The sequence below is a fragment of the Phyllostomus hastatus genome, unplaced genomic scaffold, assembly GCF_019186645.2.
Source record: "Phyllostomus hastatus isolate PE091 unplaced genomic scaffold, TTU_PhHast_1.1 phas_contig_80, whole genome shotgun sequence".
Lineage (NCBI taxonomy): Eukaryota > Metazoa > Chordata > Mammalia > Chiroptera > Phyllostomidae > Phyllostomus > Phyllostomus hastatus.
This window is the reverse complement of record NW_025333960.1, coordinates 43,927,048-43,948,450: the sequence shown is the minus strand read 5'-3', so window position 1 is coordinate 43,948,450 and position 21,403 is coordinate 43,927,048. Positions and strand designations below refer to the sequence as shown.

Below are 21,403 nucleotides of genomic sequence, written 5' to 3'. Positions count from 1 at the left end.
TAACAGTGCCCTGTATGGGTTTATGGTGTAACAGATAAGCCATTCTTCTACTGTTAAACAGACGAGTAGGCTTAGTTACATTATTCTGGGTGACCAGTGATGTGTTGCTTTATCATAATTGACAATAATGTGTGTGCATTGCTTTGTAAATTGTAAATTGTTAGCTGATAGAATAATCAGTTGGGGATGTTGATGGATGGTTTCTCTCTTCTCAAGAAAGAACCAATACCATGGATTTGCTAGTCTAAATTCCCCCAGACAGATTTTCTTTTATGGCCCAGCTTGATCTGCACACTATTCAGAAATACTACCTGGTGCTTCTCTGGTTTCATCGTCTATTGACTAGATTGACAAACATGTACAAATCATTTATTATGTGTTAGGCACTCTTGTAAGTGCTTGACAAATGTTACCTCAAACAGTTCCACTCAGTTTATTGTTTACGTTATTCGTTGCTAATGTTATTGATATTATCTGAAATTTACCGACAAGGAAACAGAGGCCCAGAGAGATGAAGGGTATGGCTCAGAGTCACACATCTACTGAGTGGCAGGGTCCGGCCACGAACCAGATAGTCCGGCTCCAGGCCTGTCCTTTGTAGAAAGCTCTTTCTGCACAGAGAGTCTCCTGGAAAGATTCACTGTGCGGCTGAACAAAGCCGAGCTGCTTTGGTTCAAGAGGAGCCAGCAAAGCTCTGTGGGCTCAGCCCCCACCCCCTCCCCGCCCGGAGCCCTGTTTGAAAAGCCCTGGTCTAGGAAATAACACCTCTTGGAGTGAGGCCACTTGTAAGCTGTCTTCAATCCACTCTAGCATAAAACAAATAAAATTCGTTTCTCACTTTAATTAACTGATTGAGTTTTATTTTGAAAGTTTTATCTGCCTAATCTACTTCTGGCAGAAATAAAATGCTAAGATGGATTTTCCCCAGGATGGTAATGCCATATGGCAACTTGGACTTTGTGGGCTTAAGTTCCCCTTGGGTTTCTTTGTATAAATCGAGGACTGTGGTTGCACAAGTTTTCTGAACCAAAGAGAGACAGGGAATTTGATTTTATATAAATGGGGGCGGGTTATAAACTTTGCAACCAGCTAGGCATGAACTACTACCCCCTCTGTTATGGGCTGCTTATCTTCTGTAGTCGTCAATAATATAAAATAATAGGAGTAGTAATATCAAGTTACTGTCTGCTGAGTGCCTTCTACAAACAGGGATGAAAAGCTCCTCATGTCTATAACTGTAGGTGTTCTTGCCCCTATGCTACAGATATGTAAGTTGAGGCCAGGATTTTATGGGACTTGTTCCAAATGGCCCAATAGTGAGTGGAAATAGCAGTGAATAAGGAGCTGTATTCCTGGATATGAAGAATAAAGGACGCAAAAGAAAATATATTTTTGGTTATATAACATGAGGCCTGTTGTGATTTTTTAAGTTATGAAAGACTGAGAGAAATCAGTGGGACCTGTTCTTAAGAGCATCGCTTGCTATGATGAAATGCCTCCTTGCATTTGTTGTATACACATTATATAACATAGTGAAAAGAAACAAAGGAAGGAAATCCATCCAGTGGGACTGTAGGTCAAGGGGGATTGAACTGGAGAACAAAAAGCAACTCAGACCAAACTGATGTTCTGCTTGCCTCTGTTTCCCCACTGGCTTTGCCCCCACCCCTTGCTGCACCCTGACCTCGGAGTTTTTTGTGAAGGACCAGATGATGGTAAACTGATGGAACATCGCTTGTCACAGGTTTTCTGGGACGTAACTACTCAACTCTGCTCTTGGCAGCGTTAAAGCACCATGGACAGTATGTAAATGAGTGGCCAGGGTGAGAGTAAAACTTTATTTATGGACACTAAATTGGAACTTCATATAATTTTCACTTGTTGTACAATGTTATTCTTCTTTTGATTTTTTTCTGAATGGTTGACAGTTAAGAGCCATTCTTTTTTTTAAAGATTTTATTTACTTATTTTTATAGAGGGAAGGGAGGGAGATAGAGAGAGAAAGAGAAACATTAATGTGCGGTTGCTGGGGGTCATGGCCTGCAACCCAGGCATGTGCCCTGACTGGGAATCGAACCTGCGACACTTTGGTTCTCAGCCCGCGCTCAATCCACTGAGCTACGCCAGCCAGGGTTAAGAGCCATTCCTATATCATAGGCTGTCTAAGAAAAGACAGGAAGCCAGCTTGGGCTCCAGGGCCGGGGTGTACTGACCGCTCCACCACTGGTTCTAAACACCTTGCTGATTGTCTCCATGGGTATTTCTGTTTTCTTTTTTAAAATTTTTATTAGCTTCATTGAGGGCACACTGGCTAATAAAAGTCTATAGGGTTCCAGGCATGCAGTTCTATAATTCATCATCTGTATATTGTATCGTGTGTTCACCACCCCAAGTCAAATCTCCTTCCGTCACCATTTATCCCCTTTTTCCTCTGGTCATCACCGTACCATTGTCTGTGTCAGTGAGGTTTTCTTTTTCATTTTCTTTCTTTCCATTTTTTTTTTTTTTTTGCTTAGTCCCTCCACTCTTATCACTGAATGCCTAACCCCCTCCTCTGTGACAGCTGTCAGTCTGTTCTCTGTATCTGTGAGTCTGTTTCTATTTTGTTTGTTAGCTTATTTTGTCCTTTGGGCATTTAAATGTTGTTTTGGACCAAGAACCTCACCCCAGAAGACACTTAAGAGGACCCAGGAACAGAAGTACTTCCACTCACGTTCTGCCCAGCAGAGGTGCAGCTGCCAAATCAACTCCAGCCCAAACAAACAGAAGCCCTCATGGCTGTCTAAGAAGAGGATTTAGAATAAAATGGAAAATTCTTGGCATAGTCTGTCAATTTCATTGCAGATTAAAGGATCAATGCAAAACTCTGAGTTAGCCCGAGAAACCATCTAGTTATAAAATGCTAGTAAATATGAAAATTCTTTGTGTGGTTTAACAGCATAGGCTATTGCTAAATTTTAAATATTTTTGTTTGTTATTTTTTTTCTTATTAGGGAAGCCAGCTTTATTGTGATGGAAACACCCTTGAACTTGGTGGCTAAAAGATAAAGGTTTGAGTTTCAACCCTGTTAAGTTTACTGTGATCTTCGGTAAGTTACCTTTGGGAGTCGTGGTTTCTTTATCAGTAAAATGAGATTAATAATCCTCCCTCACAGGACTTTTTATGTTATTTTATTTTTTAGTTCTTTACTATTTATTACGGAAATTTCCCACGGAAACAGAATAGGTTGAGGAGTGGAAGGAGGCCCAGCTGCCCAGCTTTAACAATTCCCGCAATTTTGCCCAAACTTCTCTCATCTTTACTCCACCCATTTTTCTTCTGTATTAGAGTATTTTTTTAAAGATTTTATTTATTTATTTTTAGAGAGGGAAATAGAGAGAGAGAGAGAGAGAAACATCAATGTGCGGTTGCTGGAGGTCATGGCCTGCAACCCAGGCATATGCCCTGACTGGGAATCGAACCTGCGACACTTTGGTTCGCAGCCTGTGCTCAATCCACTGAGCTATGCCAGCCAGGGCTTGTATTAGAGTATTTTAAAGCAATTTTAAATGTAATATTATTTCACCTGCAAATACTTCAGAATGTATGAGTATATGACTAACAGAAAAGATTTTTATTCAAAGAATGTCATAAATCTCACCTAGTAAAATTACAGTGATTCTTTAATATCTTCCATTATCCAGCCAATGTTAAAACTTCACCAGTTTTCTCAAAAATGTCTTTATATAGTTGGTTTATTTGAACCATGAGCCAAAGAAGATTTATAGATTTATATTTGGTCAAGTGTCTCTTAGGAATCTTGATTTATAGCAATTTCTCTTCGCCTCATCTTTCTTCATATAATTAATCTGTGGGAGGAAGCAGTTATTTGTCCTATAATATTTCATAGGATCTGGATTTGGCTGATTGCAACCTTGACCCTTGCAGATTCATTGAACATGTTCCTCTTGTTCAGATAACTGCTGCTGTTCAAGACAGAGGCCTGATTAGATTCCAGCTCACTTTTTAAAAATACCATATTTCCTAGTCAATGTACTGCACGTAGAGGACGAAATGTCTGGCTGTGTCTTTTTTACGTACGTGGAGTTGACTAGTGGGGTCCCTCAGGTTAACGCATCCTTCATCCACCTCTGACCTGGTTTTTAGTGCTGGCTGATAACTGTCGCTTAGATCTTTTATTTCATAGGGGTTGCAAAATGTAGGTTTTCTAGTTCTATCAATCCTTCATATATGTAAGCAGGAATTGTAGTCCACACAGTCAAGGCAAGATAAGTGTTTGTTGGTGACCCTCCACCACTTCTGGGGGCTAATTGTTAATATAATGGTGGCCCACCTCCACTGAGTTGGACAGTGAGGATCGGTGGTGGTGGTGGTGGTGGTAGTGCTGGTTTCTCTCCTGTCCTTGTAATTTCAGGAATTAAAAAAAAAATGGAGACAATTGTACTTGAACAACAATAAAAAAAGTTTAAAAAAAAAGAATTGTAAACATACTATGAATTTTACTAATGTACAAAAAGTTATATAAAGATGTATAAAAAAAAGTAAAAAAAAAACCCAAACTGTTGGAACTAGTAAGTAAATGCAGCAAAGTTGCAAGATACAAGATTAAAAATTAAAAATTAAAAATTTGGCTATATTTCAGTTCCTCACAGTCCTTCCTCTTTAGGCTGGTATTTTCGGTGTTTTTATTCAAGTAGTATTTGCAACCTTTCTGGTATGACAGGCTATCTCGGGCTCACCTTGTCTCTTTCTTGCCCAGATCTGAATCACTCAAAAGGCCTGGCTTCTTCAGTAGAAAATGGTAGACCGAGGCCACAGCCTGGGTGCTAGGAGTGTTAATTGCTATTTTTCAGTGGTTAGATCTAGAATATACATTTTTAAAGGAAAAGAAATCGTTATTTTGTACTTATAAGTTCAGTTCAGATTATACGGCTTTTGTGTAACATTTTTATGCGAATTTGTGTATTTTTTCCGCTTACTCTAAAAATCTTATTTCATAACGATGTTCAGGCAGCGACTTCTCGGCTTTATTGTGCGCTCACGTGGGTGAGTGCGGGCACACGTCTGCACTCACGTAAAATCTTTTCAAAATAGCAGTACCGATGTCTCCACTAACAATACTGTTAGTAAGTGTAGTTTAAGGTCGTTTTGCTGTTCTTGTTGTTCTTAGGACGTTGCACACCTGGGACAAATAGTCCCTAGTGTGTGTTTTAAGTCACTTCAAATAATACATGTAGCTATGCCACCAATTTGATGTACAGGCATTTCTTATTTTGAAAGATTTTTTTCATTTTCACTTCATTTTATCTTATAAATAGGTAAAATAATGGTATTGTTCAATGTCAAAACTGTAGATCACAGATTGCCCCCTTCCATCCATCGCTTTCTTCTTATAGGAATTGTGATGTTACGTATCCTTTTCTGCACCATGCTCTTTCACTGAGTAATACGCCCTGGAGAGGAGTTCAGAGCAGTAGGTAGTTCATTCAGCCAGTCCTCTTTTTGTGGGCATTGGAAGTTTTCTTAATCTTTTACTATTACCTATTACAAATGATGTTCAGTAAATGGCCTTTATGGGCTATTGAGAGTTAAATAAAATGTATATAAAAGCAAATACTTCATAATACTCTGTGTTAGGTATAAGGTGATATACATGTGTATATCATATGCGTATATGATATATTATATGCTTATGTATATATATGCATACAAGTGATATATGTATGTATACATATCATTTTGTTATAATTATATTATTTTAGTTCCACAAATACTTATTAAGCCCTTACTATGTGCTAGAATATAAAGAAGACGACATGGTCTCTACACAAGGTTTTATAGTCTAATATAATGTGGAATAAAAAGAAAAAATCTAAATATTTCCTTCCCAGACTATCTTTAAGTTTCTAATCAATGACGGTTTTAGCAGGTATTGTTTTCATATTAAGTTAATGCCTGGATTTATTGATACACAGATGTCAATAATTTATAATGTTTTCTACTATACAGTATTTGATTACAGTGCCAGTACAGTTTACACACCATACAATCACATTATCAAAAGTTTGTGTAACCGATTTCTGTTTTCCTGAAGGCAGAATTCATGATGACGACAGTAGCCATGACCTCAGAGGCCCCCCCAAGGGGTGAGACAGAAGATAATTCTTCCCCGTATGAGTCCACATCAGCTCACATTATCGAGGAAACCGAATATGTGAAAATGGTATGTGGGTACCAGGCATCTTGTTAGCGTGGTGTGATGGTTTAAAATAAAGTCTAGTATAGATCTCTGGGCTCTGCTTCTCCCTCCAGAGAGCGTGTGAGGAAGAACAAACCCAGTGTGCAAAGGGCAGTCTTGATAACTGAGGTTGAAACACATGTTTGGTATTCTCTCCACCTCAGCACCTGTAGCACAATTGAAGAAGGAGCCAGGGGGGTTCAGAGCACCAACAGCACTGAATTTGTCCCACACTATTCCCCTCGGCACTCCCTGTGTTCTGCATTGTTTTTTGGTTGTCTCGTGAGTGTTGGTACCGTGTTCCCTAGTAGAAGTCGCATTTCCTGCCGAGTTTCTGTCTCTTCTGACCTCGTTTCTTCTCCCAGTTCTGTGTTGCTATCTGCCAATGAGTACGTGTTGGCATGTTCTGTCATTAAAAGTGTGAAATCTTTTAAGAATCCAATGATAATGGCTAACAAAACACATATTCTTATGAACTATTTCTTACAACAGATAGAAAAATTTGGATACTGATGTCAGATCTACTAATTCATCTTTGAGTGCCTTACAATTCCATAGGTCACCAAGACATGGGGTTTGTATTTCATGCATAGATTTGTATGGTCTCCACTTAGTAATTATTCTCTAGTAATTACTAGATAGTAATTATTTTATAGTAATTACTAGATAGTAATTATTTTGTGGTGATTACTAAATAGCAATTGTTTTATAGTAATTACTAAATAGTAAATTAGTACTAAATTACTATATAGAAAAAACAACTAAATAGAACTAAATACTAATTACTAAATAGTAATTATTTTGTCATATAATATTCATTCAGATTGTATTTTGTTTGACTGAGAGTTATGAAGACCAAGTGCTCATTTGCTACACTCTAAACAATTTAGCCTTAATGCAAGTTAGATTGATGGTAGTTATTTACATCTGAGATCGGTATGTATTTATTCCTTTCTGGATAAATCAAGCACTCTGCTGCTGGGATAGAGAAGGAAAGTCATTTGACATTTGGAAAAAATTGTTTTTTCTTCTAGATCCGAACTACTCTGGAAAAGATCCGAAATCAGATGTTTAGAGATGAAGTGGGACATAACAGTACAAAGCACAGACTAGACGCGAAGGTAATGAACTTATCAACATGTATCAGTTTTATTCCTTTGGTAAACAAACACAAAGCCTTATAGAAATTATTCTCTTGAAAGCTTTGCATGATGAGTGTTAAATATTTTATCAGTATCTAAAGATGTTAATGCACATATGTATGAAATATTTAAGCCCTGACCAGACCCTACCTGAATATTTTAAGCTGGGCTTACTTATCTAAAGTATGTGGGAAGGTATCGGGCCCAGCCAAGATACTTAGCAGTAGCATTTCCCAATGACAGACAAAGGTCTCAGCTTTTACGGTTGCCTGAGCCACAGCAATGGGCATGCAGTTAAAGCCATTACCCTGAGTGATGAGACAACTGTTAAGTTTAAAGGAACTCTGCCCCTGCATGACCAGTCTTATATTCTTTTTTCTTTAAACAGACCTTTTTTTTGGAGAGAATCTTTTTTTAAAATATTTTATTTATTTATTTTTAGAGAGGGAAGGGAGGGAGAAAGAGAGAGAGAGAGAAACATCAATGTGCGGTTGCTGGGGGCCGTGGCCTGCAACCCAGGCATGTGCCCTGACTGGGAATCGAACCTGCGATGCTTTGGTTCGCAGCCCACGTTCAATCCACTGAGCTACGCCAGCCAGGGCCAGTCTTATATTCTTAAGGTTGAATGATCTGCACTTAGTCTTGCCTGGATTGGGCCAAGTTCAACCTCACCTGAGCCAAGTGCATATTGTCAATGTCGGTGTTATCCACTATGTAGGATGGTCCCAGAGAACACCAAAGATAAGGCATGATGCATAAACATAGTCTTCTTTATTATTTTCAGCCCCTCCAAAAGAACACAACTAGCCTCATTTATTTTCTTTAAATTAAGTGTTCTGAAACTGCAAAAATAAAAAAAAGGTTAATGTTTGTGAATGATGGGAAAGATCAGAAATTCTGTTTCAGTTCTGTTGAGTTATTTGACCTTCAAGGGGAGGTTTCTAGTGGGTGAGCTGGCTTTCTGATTCTGGAGTTGAGGGTAGAGGTCTGGGCTAGAAGGTCCAGGCTGCAGGGTAGAGATTTTGTGAGTAACAACGGTACTCAGACTCCTGAAACTGGAGATCACCCGTGCATGTGAGTGTGGACAGAAATGAGGGACAACCTAGGCTCTGAGTCCTGAGATGTCCAACACTGAGATGTTGGGAAGAAGAGGAGACTGAGAAGAGAGTCTGGTGGATTTGGGGGACACACCGGACAGAATGGAGTCACTGAGAACAAGAAAGGGTTTTCAGAAAGTGGTCTGGGACCACTGGGTCAAACGGTGTCCATGGGTCAAATAAACTGAGGACTGAACACTGACCACTGGTTATAACAGTGGGACGGTTTTGGGGACCTTAACAGAAATAGCTTCTTAGGAAGGGAGGTGAATTATGTTGCCAGTGTCTCCACTTGGCCATCTCAGATCACAGAAGGTTGGCAGACAAACCAAGCATCAAAACATCAGCCCCTTCCCCTGCAGTATCTGGGTAATGGTGCAGCAGAGATTCAACTCCAATGACCTAGGTAGGACTCTGCTGTTGCAGAACAGAAGTCTGTATGCCCAAAGCCTTAAAGTGCCCAAACTCCAATCATCAGCGTTTGGAGTAAGGAGGAGCTTACTGACGGAGAAGGCAAAAACCAAGAAGAAGGAAGACCTACGGGCACCTCAAATCCATTTTCCCAATGTATGGAGTTCGTCCTTCCTTTAGGGCAAGGGAAGGGAAGTTGGAAGATGGAGAGTTCTTCCATCAGATCTTCTTTAATAAATTTAAAGAAGAAAATACTGGCTACTCTGTATCTGGAGAGTGAGAAGATGCACCAGGGTCTGAAGTAGAAAAAACAAAACCGTAACAGAGTTACTGTAACTCTGTTATTTATATGCACTAAATGCTTTTTATCTTTTACTTCTGTAAGTATAGTGTGTTTGTTGTACTAGAGAAGGTATGGGCTTTATCGTTAAACAAAATGGGATTCAAATCCTGGTCCTGGCAATTATTTTGAGTATAACCTTGGGCTTGTTAGTTAAACTCTCTAATTTTCAACTTCCTCATCTGTATAATGGACATAATGCCTTCTAGTGTTCTGGGCATTCAGACAAAGGAGTGTATATGAAACAGCTAAAAGATTAGCTGACACATGATAGATGCTTAATAAATAAAAGTTGTTACAATTGTAGGATATTATATATATTATATATATTATATATATTATATATATATTTATATATATATTTATATATATATGTAATTGCTTAATAATTCCTCAGTCTGTCTTGAAATAATTTGGAGGAGCAGAAAGAGCACAGGGTGGAGGACCAGGAGGCCGCATCCTGAGCTCTCCCACTCACTTGTTATGTGAACTTGGGCTCTGCCCCTCAGTTTTCGTATCTGGAAAACGGATGTGGTCCAGTTAGGGGGTTTCAGGTTTCCTTTCTACTTCCACGTGTCCTTGATTCCAAGTGAGATTTATTTTGTGCTCCAATTATATTTTCAGTGAGCTAGAGTTTACGTATAGTTACACTGGCAATAACATTCAGTTCTGACATCTCTGATTGGGAATTTAAAAGGGTGATTACAACGAAGCATCATTAAACATTGAATATTGTAACTGTTGTGTCTAATTGTATTTGTTGGTAATGCAATGTAACCAAAATTCATTTATGTGTATAACTTAGATTATTTAAACAAAAACTGGCCTTATAGATATTATTTATTTCCTAGACAGGACTTAATGGTACAATTTATTTAAAGCTATATGGAATATAAAACTCATAAAAAATGTACTTCTGCCTATTCTAAATATAAGAATCTATTCAAGTTTAAGGAAATATAGAGGCCAGCTGCTTCATCTAGAAATCCCTAGTGATACTTGAGATTCAGAAGATTTATTTGTGCTGACGGGAATGTCCCATGACACAAGTGGTGTGGACCGATCATTACTGTTGCCAGTGCTTGTAGAGGAAAGGAAAGTCGGGGCTGTGATTTTCATGCTTGTTCGTTTCAGTGCTGTGGGAACATTCAGAACGGCTCCGACTCTGAAGTGGACCCCTTGTGTTGCGATCTGAATCTGCTCATGGAAAGAATGAAAGGCAAAGACCTACAGCTCTTAGAAATGAACAAAGAGAATGAAGTGTTGAAAATCAAGGTATGACCATAAGGAGCCGCCATTAATTTTGTAGTTCAAGCCTTTGACCCAACAGAGGAGATCTGTGGGTTCGTGAAAGCAGACACCCACACGTCTGTAGATCCGCTCGCACCTCTGCTCGCACACACAGAGAAGTGCTCGATGTTTCATAGAGTCAAGCACTCTCACTGTTTTATTTGGGAGCCTACATTGCTATTAAAAAGATCTTACAAAAGTTCAACAATGATAAACTTTAAGTTGTGCCAGTCAAATAATTTCTAGAGATATGCTGTACAGGATAATTCCTCTACTTAATACTATATTGGACACTTGAGAATTTGTTAAGAGAGTTGGGCTCCTGTGAAGTGTTCTTACTACGGTATATTTTTAAAAAGTCTTCACATATTTAATAAATATTAATTAGAGCATTCATAGTCATATATATTATTATTTTGTTTAATATATTGTTGGATGCTTTATATTTTCCTTTTTATTATACATTATATATTATATACACATTATATTATACAGACACATACTATATATTATGTAGTCATATACTATATATTATATATAGCATGCCTTGTATTTACACAATATATTATATATGTACAGTCTTGCATGACTGTCTTGGTACGTAAATCTTTGCAGCCATCCTTAATTATTTCTTTAGGTTAAATTCTCATAAGATTCAGGACACTTTAGATTTATTGTCCTTAATACTCCAGTCTTGTCTATTTCAAGCACTGGTATTTCAGGAAAATACATCTTATAGTGCTGCCATGGACATTGACGATAAAATGTTCTCAAATAACTGTATGAGCTGATGGGCACTGTTACCTGGGAGCCCTGCCTTATGAGGCTCCCCCTCCCCAGTTCTTGTCTCGCTCACAAGAGATGGATTCATTCAAGAGACGATAGTGTGTTCATTTATGAAACACACTTGGGCACGAAGCTGCAAGTGAGCACCCAGTTCGTCGGGGTGCCCTGACTATTGGGATTGTATGGGTTTGATGCTGGTAGCCAGCACCTAGTTTCCCCCTCGCCCTCTCCAGACCTTGGGATTAACACGCAGTTTCAAAGGCTTTCTTTCCCAGACAGTGGAGATGATACACGCGGAATTTCAAAGGCTCCCCTCCTCCTACACTATCGTGGTTTTTCTTGTGATTTTCGGAACACCTGGCAATCTTACCTGGCCAGGCTCAGGACAGCTGAACTAATGGGTGAGACATGCCTCCCTCCCCCTCCCTGTCTTGGTTCGCTCTCTGTGCTGCCGAACTGGCACCGTGGGACTCTCTGAAGGGCGAGGTCTGTACACACAGGGCCCCGATGTGCCTGGAGCTCTGGTCTGGGGCTTCTCGGTTTACACGTTCCTCTCTCTCCCTAGTTAACAGCGTCTGTCCTGCTGTCCGTTGTCCATGTCCACGAGGGTGCAAACAGGACAGTCACAGCCTCTGTGTCTTTCATTGCTCGTCAACCTGTTCTGCCTTAAACCCTTTTCACGGTAAATGTCAAGACAGGCATGGTGACCTTTTTTTTTTTTCTGTTCTCCCCAGCTGGAAGCCTCCAGAGAAGCCGGGGCAGCGGTCCTGAGAAACGTGGCCCAGAGGCTCTTTGAAATCTACGAAACGCAGTCTGAAGAAGTGAAAAAGAAGCACGAGGACAGTAAACTCTCTCTCCAGGTACTGAGCTAGCGACTTGTCTGCTGGAACACTGCCCCGCAGCCAGTCCCGGCCCTCTGTTTGAGGAGTCAGAGGTGAAACGAGGGATGGCCAGGTGACTTGGAGAGCCCTGGGAAGGGCAGGAAACCGCTCAGTGCCCGTCTGTCCCTGACCCCTGCTTAGCCAGCACCCAGGTGTGGCCATGCCGCTGTGTTGTTAGCACCCTCGCCCACAGCCCTGCCGAGCACAGGCGGCAAGTGGGCCAGGCCACCCTGCCTAGAAGTCAGGGCTGTCCCGGGGGTCTCCGGCCAGTGCCTTCTCTTCTGCTTCTGCCTTTGACTGGCCAGCTGCCCGAGGTGGCATTGCTCCACCTCACTGGACCTGGATTTCCTTGTGTTTAGAATGAAAGAGTTGGGCTAGATAAATACGGCTTCTAAATATATTTCTCCCTAGAATACATCTCTCAGATTTAACTAACAAAAAACACGTGTGCATGTAACATACCTACTTTAACATATATTAAAATGGTACCTTTCATATTTTAACATATAAATTACAATATAAAAACATAAGTGTGGATATACAGGTATATATGTGTATGTCTAGACATATGCATGTATACCTGTATATCCACACTTATATATACCTGTCTATAATACATAGACATACACATATATTTTGTTTGTTTTTAAATTTGAAGTATATATCCTAGGGCCAATAAATGTGTATCTGAAGAATGTATTCTAGGACTGGAAAAGAAACAAACGTGCGTGTGTGTGCACCAAATTGGGAAGCCCATCCGTGCTGGGCTGGGGTGCCTGGGTCTCCGCCAGCTCAGCCCTACAAAAACGCAGTGGGGAGCACAGTGGGAAATCGGCCTTCCTGCTACATCTGCGGGAGCTCTGGTCACAGACTCCCGGGCATGCCGGGCGCCATAAGGCGCCTGAGGGAAGTGAGCAGGCTGGTGGGGAGCCCGGGGCTGTGTGAGCGGGGAGCCTGGGGGACGACTGGGGTGCCCATGGGCTGCCCAGGGGGCTCAGCCCCGGCCTGGGGTTGCCTGGCAGGGATGCCCACCTGCTGTTTCAAGGGAAGCCAGACGCATGTACGCTCAAATTCTTAAATGCACACCCAGATGTGAGTGTGCGTGTCACTTAGAAGTCAGCTGAAACAGGCCCAGATGTGGCCGTGGGCTGCCGGTGAGGCTGGTCTCGGCACAATTGCTTCCGGCCTGTACACAGCAGAGATAATTATTCTGCTTTTATGGCCCTTTGGATTAAAAGTAAAACATTTTTTTTTCTGAAACATACAAGATTTTATGTTTGTTCTAGACAAGTTTTGTGAAGAAAAGGTAAAAAATGTTGCTTTTCTTAAATCCACGTCTCTCTCTCATACTAGGCCAGCTAGAGTGCTTTATGGCGACAAATGTAAATATTCTAGGGATAAAATTTATATATTATCCATTAAACTGATGGTGTGTGTAGTCCACCAGGTTTACTTGGAAGTAAACACTGAATTCAGAAAGAAATTCTACAACAAGTGTGAATTATTCATTTTGGGGGTTACTCAGAAAATTATAGAAGAAGATAATATCTGTACAGGTTTAATAAATTCATAGACTGACAACTGTTTTTCTGACCACAGGTTAACAAACTGGAAAAAGAACAGGAATTGAAACAACAGCTTGAAAGTCTGAACCAAGCTGCAGAAAAACTTGAAGAAAAGCATAATCAAATCACAGCATTGGAGAACCTTGTTCAGAGGATGGAAAAGGTAAGGCCGGGAGAACAAAAGGGATTTCTTCCTGCAATTAAAAAAAACAACAAAAACACTGAAATAAATAAGGTAACACGAAGGAGAAGTTCTTTTTGCAACTCTTAAAACTTTAGGAAGTACTCAGGGATGTTAATAATTCCTTTCCTGACACATAGCATATGTTCTGTACTGATGGGAATTGACCTTCACAAGTACAAATGCTGATGTCATCACTACCTGTCACTTTCTCCTTTTAATAAATACATGTGCGATTGAGAAAGGGGAGCCAGGAGAGGCTGTGAATGGAGACAGAGGAGATGACCACAGAGTCTGGCTGTTCCTCATCATGATCTAGTGGGTGGATCCCTGTAGTCACAGCGCTTTCATGTGTTAGAGTCAACCGGGTGCCCACCTCGGGCCACCCGTGCCCACTTTGGGTTTGTGAAAGGCTGTGGCTTAACCAGGGCAGAGAGAGTTCACATCAGAAAAGACATTCCTTAAAATTGGAACTTTCAAAACAGGATTTAGAGGATTGAATACAGGATGTATTCAATAATAATGGGAAAGACATATATTAAAAGCTATTGCAGTGTTCCTAAATTCAAGTAGCTCTTACTCCAAATCTATATGAAAAGGGACCACCTAAATTTAATAATACTTGCCTTAAAAGTTAGAATTCAGACAAATCAAGATATACTGTTTTTTTTTTTACTAGTAGCAAAACAGACTCATAGAAAATTGGCATCTCTGAATCTGACTTGAAGGTAGGTAAGAACATAGACACTGGCTTCTAGTAAATATTTTCTAGGAAATTTTTAATACTTATTATAATAATCCCTTGATTTGCCTCTGTTCTTCTCCGCCTTGCTTTATTTTATGAGTCTTCCTGAGTCGGCACCATTTCAGAAAAAGCCACTTCAAAAACATCCCAATTCAGTGTCCACATGTCTTGATTGATTTTTAAATGTGTCTCAAGAATTTAATTGATAACACGGTGTGTCTGGCTAAATTTGTCATCTTAGTGAAGGTCTTATGAGTAAATCATGGAAATTAAATAAGCCCAACCTTAACTGAATCTAACAACAATACCATACAGGCCCATCTGTGTTGTGCAGTGGGTCGCTGAGCGGTATACTTGAGCTAGAGCCACTGGGCTAGAATGTGCTCAAGTGTGACTGTTTACGGTTATGATGTTTTGGAGAAGTTGCAATATTTGGATGACTATTCTGTAGTGTTAAAATATTTATCACGTCATAAATACTTGAACCAACTAAGACGCACCAAGAATGCTTGCCTTAGGAAAGAAAGACAGTTCTGGAATGCAAATAGAGCTGTTTAACCAAACAGCTTGATTAGCCGGTTTGACATTTAAATGGAGACTCCGGTCACCTCAATCCAGCAACCCTGGGTCCGTTTGCAGCCAGCTGGAGACCCCCCCCCCCCCCCGAATATTAACAAAAGAACAGTGGAATACACATTTTATTTCTTAGAAACCCCAGGGAATCCTTACTTCATCTGAGTCGATGCCAGAAAGTTGGGATACCCTAGGGCTGCTTAGGGATGCTGCCGCTCTCCTGAAGATAGGGGAGGTACCCCAGCAAAGATGAGGTGGCTCGGATACTAGCAGATTTTCTTTTGACAAGCGGTGAGCGAGCATTTGTCTTGCTATTGACCCATCATGGTGGGCCATCTCTAGGAGCGCTGTGACAGGGTGAGCGGACAAGGTGCTCCACGGTTCAGCAAGGTCTTGAAGTCACCTTCCAGAGGTCTGGTTCAGTGATTTCTTAGAGTGCAGTCTGTTGGGATATCTGGGAGGCAGGGATAGGTGGGGGGGAGTGGAAGGGCAATGTGCAGAAATTTTTAAAAAAGATATTTAGTTCAAGCGCGGGCTGCGAACCAAAGTGTCACAGGTTCAATTCCCAGTCAGGGCACATGCCTGGATCGCAGGCCACGGCCCCCAGCAACCGCACATTGGTGTTTCTCTCTTTCTTTCTCCCTCCCTTCCCTCTCTAAATAAATAAATAAATAAAATCTTAAAAAAAGACATTTAGTTCAAAGGTACTTTATGTTTATAAAACAAAGATGCAAATAAATGAAACTTTAAGATGCAAGGCGGGGCAACAGCCTCGTGGTTTAAGGAGATTCTGAGACTATAGGCTGTGATGAAGGTTTTCTCTGGTGCAGAGCGAGTGTCAGACGGAGGGAAGGGGGTGCTGAGACTTTTGTGCTGATAGGAAGAAGACAAGAGTTCAACAAGGAAACAAAAATTAAAAAATGAACACACACAACAAAGGTTGATGAATACGGCCCTGGTAGCGGGTGTCCCCCTGGAGAAGGATTCATTTTCTACTCACCAGTAAATAGCCATTAGTGGCATGAGGTCTGGTAATGAACACATTACTTAAACCTTCACCATCTGTCCCACTTCAATCAGGAATGCGGCGAGAATGAATTCCATAAACACAGCGATAAGCCAGCAAAAACGCCCAGTAAGAGCCTTTTTAATACGGCATATGTTCCTTTTGCAAGCAGTGCAATTCAGTTGCATCGTATTTGTTTTCTAGTGTCATTGATTTAGCCCTATTAGACTTTTGGAGCTCAATGGCGCTTTTGAAATTGCCTAGTTCCCCATCATCATTGTATAAATGAGGACAGGGCGAACAATGACCCGCTCCATAGTCGCCAGTTGCCAGTTTACAATCCTTTCCATTATTCCCCTATCTTCTTTGATGCTGGATAAAAATGGCATCCTCGGTGCCTAAGTCATTGACATGTTAACATTCGGCCTTGATTTGAATTGGTGTCTGCCCTGTTCTGATCAGTAGGGCCAGGGATGCTTCCGCTCCCCAGAGGTGTGGTTTGGGAAGAATGCATTGCCCACTGGGTGGCGCTGTGAACCCCTTTACCTTCCTAGAAGGCAATGTCCCTGAGACACTGGTCTAGCGTGATTTTCTGTGTTGCCAAAGAGGAAGCGTTCAGACCCCCCAGCAAGGCAGAACACTGACATGTCCAACTTTCCAGCCTGCTTGCACCATGGTTCTAAAGATCCACCACTCAAGAGTAAGTCCATTAAGAAGGATGCTTGTTCAACACCATTTTCCTCCTTACAAATTCAAAATACAATATCGGTGATGTGTTTCCATAATAAGCTTACAAGGCATATATCTGTGATCCCTCAGAAATAATTTGACCACAACTAGGGCTATCCTGGAAGAACTCCTATTATGTGACAATCACGCTACAGAACAAGTTTTGAAAAAGTATAAATGTTAAAAGTAACAGCACATAAGATATGACATGCTTGGTACCTTCAAACTTTCATATATTGAGATCCTAATATGTTCCAGATAAGTCTGCAGGCCTTCCACATATATTATCTTCAGTCCTCCCAGCTTTCAGTGTAGGAGTTGTATTCCCATCTTATTCATGTCCCAAGAGTCAAAAACATGACTCATGCAAATATAGAATAAATACATGTCAGCTGTTCAAATCATGAATTCATGAGGGAACCAGTAAAATGGTAAAACTGATGTAAATGCACTATTTTGAGAAACAGTGCCCAGGGAGAGAGGACCAGAGGGGTTGCATTTGCAGGGGGGTGGAGGGAGGCCGGAGACATTTCACTAAGCAGCCTACGTGCCATATTGAAAAGAGGGACATAGGATAGGGTTACCAGGTTAGATCCCTCGCTGGTTAACATGCCTGAAGGCAATTAATCCATAACCTTTGGGATTGTCTTTTCAAAGCGACAGACATCTATAAATTAACACTCAACTTCAGAGCCTTGGCTCTAATCAAATAATAAATAATAAAAATCAGACGCAGGGCAATGCTCCAAGAGCATTAAATAATCCCGGGTTGGATTATTAAACAGTGACCCAATGTGACATTAAAACCACATGCTGTGTATTACTTTGATTTCTAAGTTTGGGTTGCTTTTCACTAACAGCAAGAAGGCCCACAGTGATGAAAGCTTTGGCAGAAAGCGTACAGACACAGAGTTTCCAAACCGGCTCGGTACTTGTCCAGGGTTGTCCCAATGTTTTGGCTGCGCAGCCTTGCCTTGTATTCCACCTACAGGAACACTGCAACAGGAATGAAGTTAAACTGCAATATAAAATAATTTTTTTTACCATCAAATATAAACAAGAACACAGTCATCCCAGTTTGGTTTCTCGTGGAAGAGTCTCTTTTCCTTTGGGATGGAAAGAGTTTGGCTTGATAATGACATTAAGGCTTATTCTTTCTCAGTGTCATTTCTCTTACGTCCTAATTAGGAAGAGACTTTATCATTTGTGACCTTGACCCTTCACTAAAAATGTAGCTACCACTTTTCTACTGTGTGAGCAGGTAGGCATCATGTTGAGGGCAATAGTGTCCTTGGATCCCGAGAACCCAGTCTAAGGGGAACCGCCTGCAGTGGCGGGAGAGCCAGTGCAGAGAGGTGCATGGCAGCGGGGGCGGGGGGTCGAGTTTGGGGTGGGATGGAGAGAGGCAGGGGACCTTTCGCTGAGCGGGCCCTGTGTCAGCAGTGCACTGGAGGAAGAGCAAAAGCAGTCCGGGCAGGTGAGGAGAGTAAAGATGGCCGGCGAAGACAATCTGACGTTGAGCTACATGGAAACTACACAGGGGAGGCCTTACTGGGGCCGGTTGTAATAGCCCCGCATAAAGTTACCTCTTTAGCTGAAGCCATATTTCTGTGATGGCAAGGAGCATCTTTTGTGAACAGTTTGCAGGAATGTCTTACCACATACACACATATTGAGAGAGAGAAGGAGAAAGGAGAGGAGAGAGGAGAGGATGGGAGGGGAGAGGAGAGAGAAAGAAAGAAACGAATAAGCAAAAATTGTATCTTATTTTCTCCTAGGAAAAGAGCACACTGCTAGAAAGAAAACTGTCTTTGGAAAACAAGCTGATGCACCTCAAATCCAGCACTACGCATGCGAAAAGGTTTGTGGTTCTACCTCTAAGTAATGGCAGTTCCTGGTATCTTTTCTCTGCACGGGTACAGAAGGCCTGTAAGTACAGGGATGGGGAGAATTCTTAGCATTAACAGTTGTGTGCCTCCCCTTCCCCACCCACTGAGGAAGGGGGGAGGGGCGGGGTTCACAGGAACGTGGGGAAACTGGTGGGCAGGTCAATCCCTCTGAAGGTTGAGGACAGCCCCAGAGGGTGAACTCCTACGAGTTCCATAGCGCTGCACATTTCTGTAGGGGATGAAGGAAATGCTGGGGAAGACACCCATAGGTCTTTAGAATTACCTACATATAACTTAATTCTAAGTAAATCTTTCACGTACGTTATTTTTTTTTCTTAAATAGAAGACTTTCACACTATAAAACTCCAGGCTGGTACAGTGAGCCTTCCATTAAGAGTCCAGACAGTCTGAGTTTGATTTTTTCTTTAAAAACATGATTTTTTAAAGTGATAATAGGATTTTATTAGTCTTTGAGCCAAAATACTGTAGCCATTTTGAAACCAAACTGATCTATTCTTCCTGTTCTATCATATGGGAGCAATGGTTATGAAGAATTCTCCAAAAGTTCTTAAAGAGGTTTTAGAAATATCTTGAGGGAGATGGGTGTTTTGTGTTTACAAAATAGCATTTGAACATCCAGGCTTAGGCAACTTCCACAGATTTGTGAGTATCGCAGGTATTCATCTTACTGCTTTTTCTGAGCTGGTAGTCACTTCTCTAAGAGATAAGGCCATGAAATCAGTGTGAATCAGCCTCTTCTGGTCCAAGCGGCAGGGCCTTGGTTAAGCCACCACACCTGAAGGTGACTCTGCTAGGTTCAGCCTGGAGAGATGGGGCCATAAAGAGCTTGTGACTCTGGGAGCACGGGGGCTGCCCTGTGGCCCCCCATTCGGTTTTTAGAAGCCAGAGTATTTGCTGTTCCTGTTCAGTCACGGGCATGCGCAGTTTCGCTCTTCTCTTGTTCTTCCTCTGTGGTTCATTAACTTCCCCCCCATTTCCACCAGCTGGTTTGTAGTCTCTGTGCTTTCCTTTCAGATTCCAGAGAAAGAGATGGGCCTCACACTCCTTCCTGGACTGGGTGGGTCGATCAGGTTGAACAACCAATAGCCTTGGGCAGGGACACACACCCAATCCCGTGGGCGTCCTCTCCTGCGTCCCCAGCAGGGGCGGTGGGCACTGCCACCCAGTCTCCCTTGGGCGGAGATGGTGGGTTTGGCAGGCGTCACGACTTTCTCCAGTGGCGTTGGCTTCATTCTGCCATTTTGATGAAAGGATTCAGTAGGTTCTAACCTGACGCTTCTAATGTTAAAAAGCACCTCTGAGGAGTGATATAACTCAACTTTTGAATTCAGAAGAACATGGCAGGTTTCTTTCTTGCATATGGATATGTATTTATCATAACGTATTATGCTAATCCTCACAGTTCCCACCACCGCTAACTGGCACATGTAGAGTGCCTTTCAGTTGACAGCGTAACTCTGGGTTCCTTATTTAATTTGATCCTTCCATCGACCCTTCAGGAAGGGAACAGAGCTTCACACTGGTTAGGTGACTTGTGAAGATCGCGCAGCCTGGCCCTCTGACTGCCATCGCAGAGCCTGGGCTTGCTCTGCGACAGAAAAGACCTGGCTGTCTTTGTCTCATTTCTGGAGACCTCTGGAGACCTTTCTCGGACTGGTTTCCTCGGTCCCCTGTGTGACTACCAGCAGAAGGCAGTCTTCCCCTTATCCCTCTGCTCTGTGACAAACACATAGGCCCACTGTGTGGGTATCCTCTGGGGAAACACCTTCGATGTTTGTAACTCGTGTTGGGTCCTCCATATATATTTTTAAGGATAGCAAACTCCTTAGAGGGGAGAAAAGGGTGTCTTGAAGCTGAGGTTGCATGTCAAAGCACATGGTTATTATTTATTTAAATTGTATGTTTACCTGTGATAGCTCCGATAGCTCTCTCAAGCCCTCCATTTAGGGGCCATTGTTATTACTGAAAATAACAATGGAGGAGATTCTGACAGGTGGTAAGAATGCATATTCTTGAGTTCTGTTGAAGTGTGAACACAACTACACCTACGTCTTAGCTTATTCTTCCACCTTGATCTTGTGGTTCTAATCCTCAGTTTCCCCCTCTTCCACTGGGCCCTCACATTCAGTGACAGCCACCATAACACACCAATAAACATTAGATCCTAAAGAGCAGGCCATCTGAGTCACTGTAGACTCTAGAAGATTCTCGTATAGCTTCACAGACACGCTAGGATGTGACCAACCTCACTGTCTTCTCTCCTAAGAGGGGATTCCATGGAGAGTCAGTCATATTCCCGATGCCAGGGGAAGGCCTAATGTACATAGAAGCAGTAGCATCTTAGGACAGCCACACAGTTCCACTGCTGCTTTCATGGTGTTCTTGTACCTCCGTACCTACCCCTTTTCATTTCTTCTGGAATTTTCATTCCTGTAAACATCATAATGCAATAATCCCTGGTAACAAGTGCACTCTGTGAACACTGGAAAGGGCTGTGTTCCGGGATTG

The 21,403-nt window shown here is 41.7% G+C and overlaps 1 protein-coding gene across 2 annotated transcripts in view; it reads left to right on the top strand.

Moving 5' to 3' along the window:
• The window catches only part of CCDC68 (coiled-coil domain containing 68), a 42,929-nt gene that overhangs the window by 9,690 nt on the left and 11,836 nt on the right, over window positions 1–21,403 (top strand). Inside the window, exons 3-9 of one of the 2 annotated variants that reach the window (XM_045849986.1) lie at window positions 2,994–3,089; window positions 6,100–6,224; window positions 7,274–7,360; window positions 10,364–10,504; window positions 12,040–12,165; window positions 13,786–13,914; window positions 18,764–18,846. In XM_045849986.1, coding sequence (XP_045705942.1) covers window positions 6,105–6,224; window positions 7,274–7,360; window positions 10,364–10,504; window positions 12,040–12,165; window positions 13,786–13,914; window positions 18,764–18,846 — 686 coding nt within the window. In that variant the 5' untranslated portion in view covers window positions 2,994–3,089; window positions 6,100–6,104. Of the gene's footprint in view, window positions 1–2,993; window positions 3,090–6,095; window positions 6,225–7,273; window positions 7,361–10,363; window positions 10,505–12,039; window positions 12,166–13,785; window positions 13,915–18,763; window positions 18,847–21,403 lie in introns of both variants that reach the window. The other variant, XM_045849985.1, reaches the window with a different exon arrangement.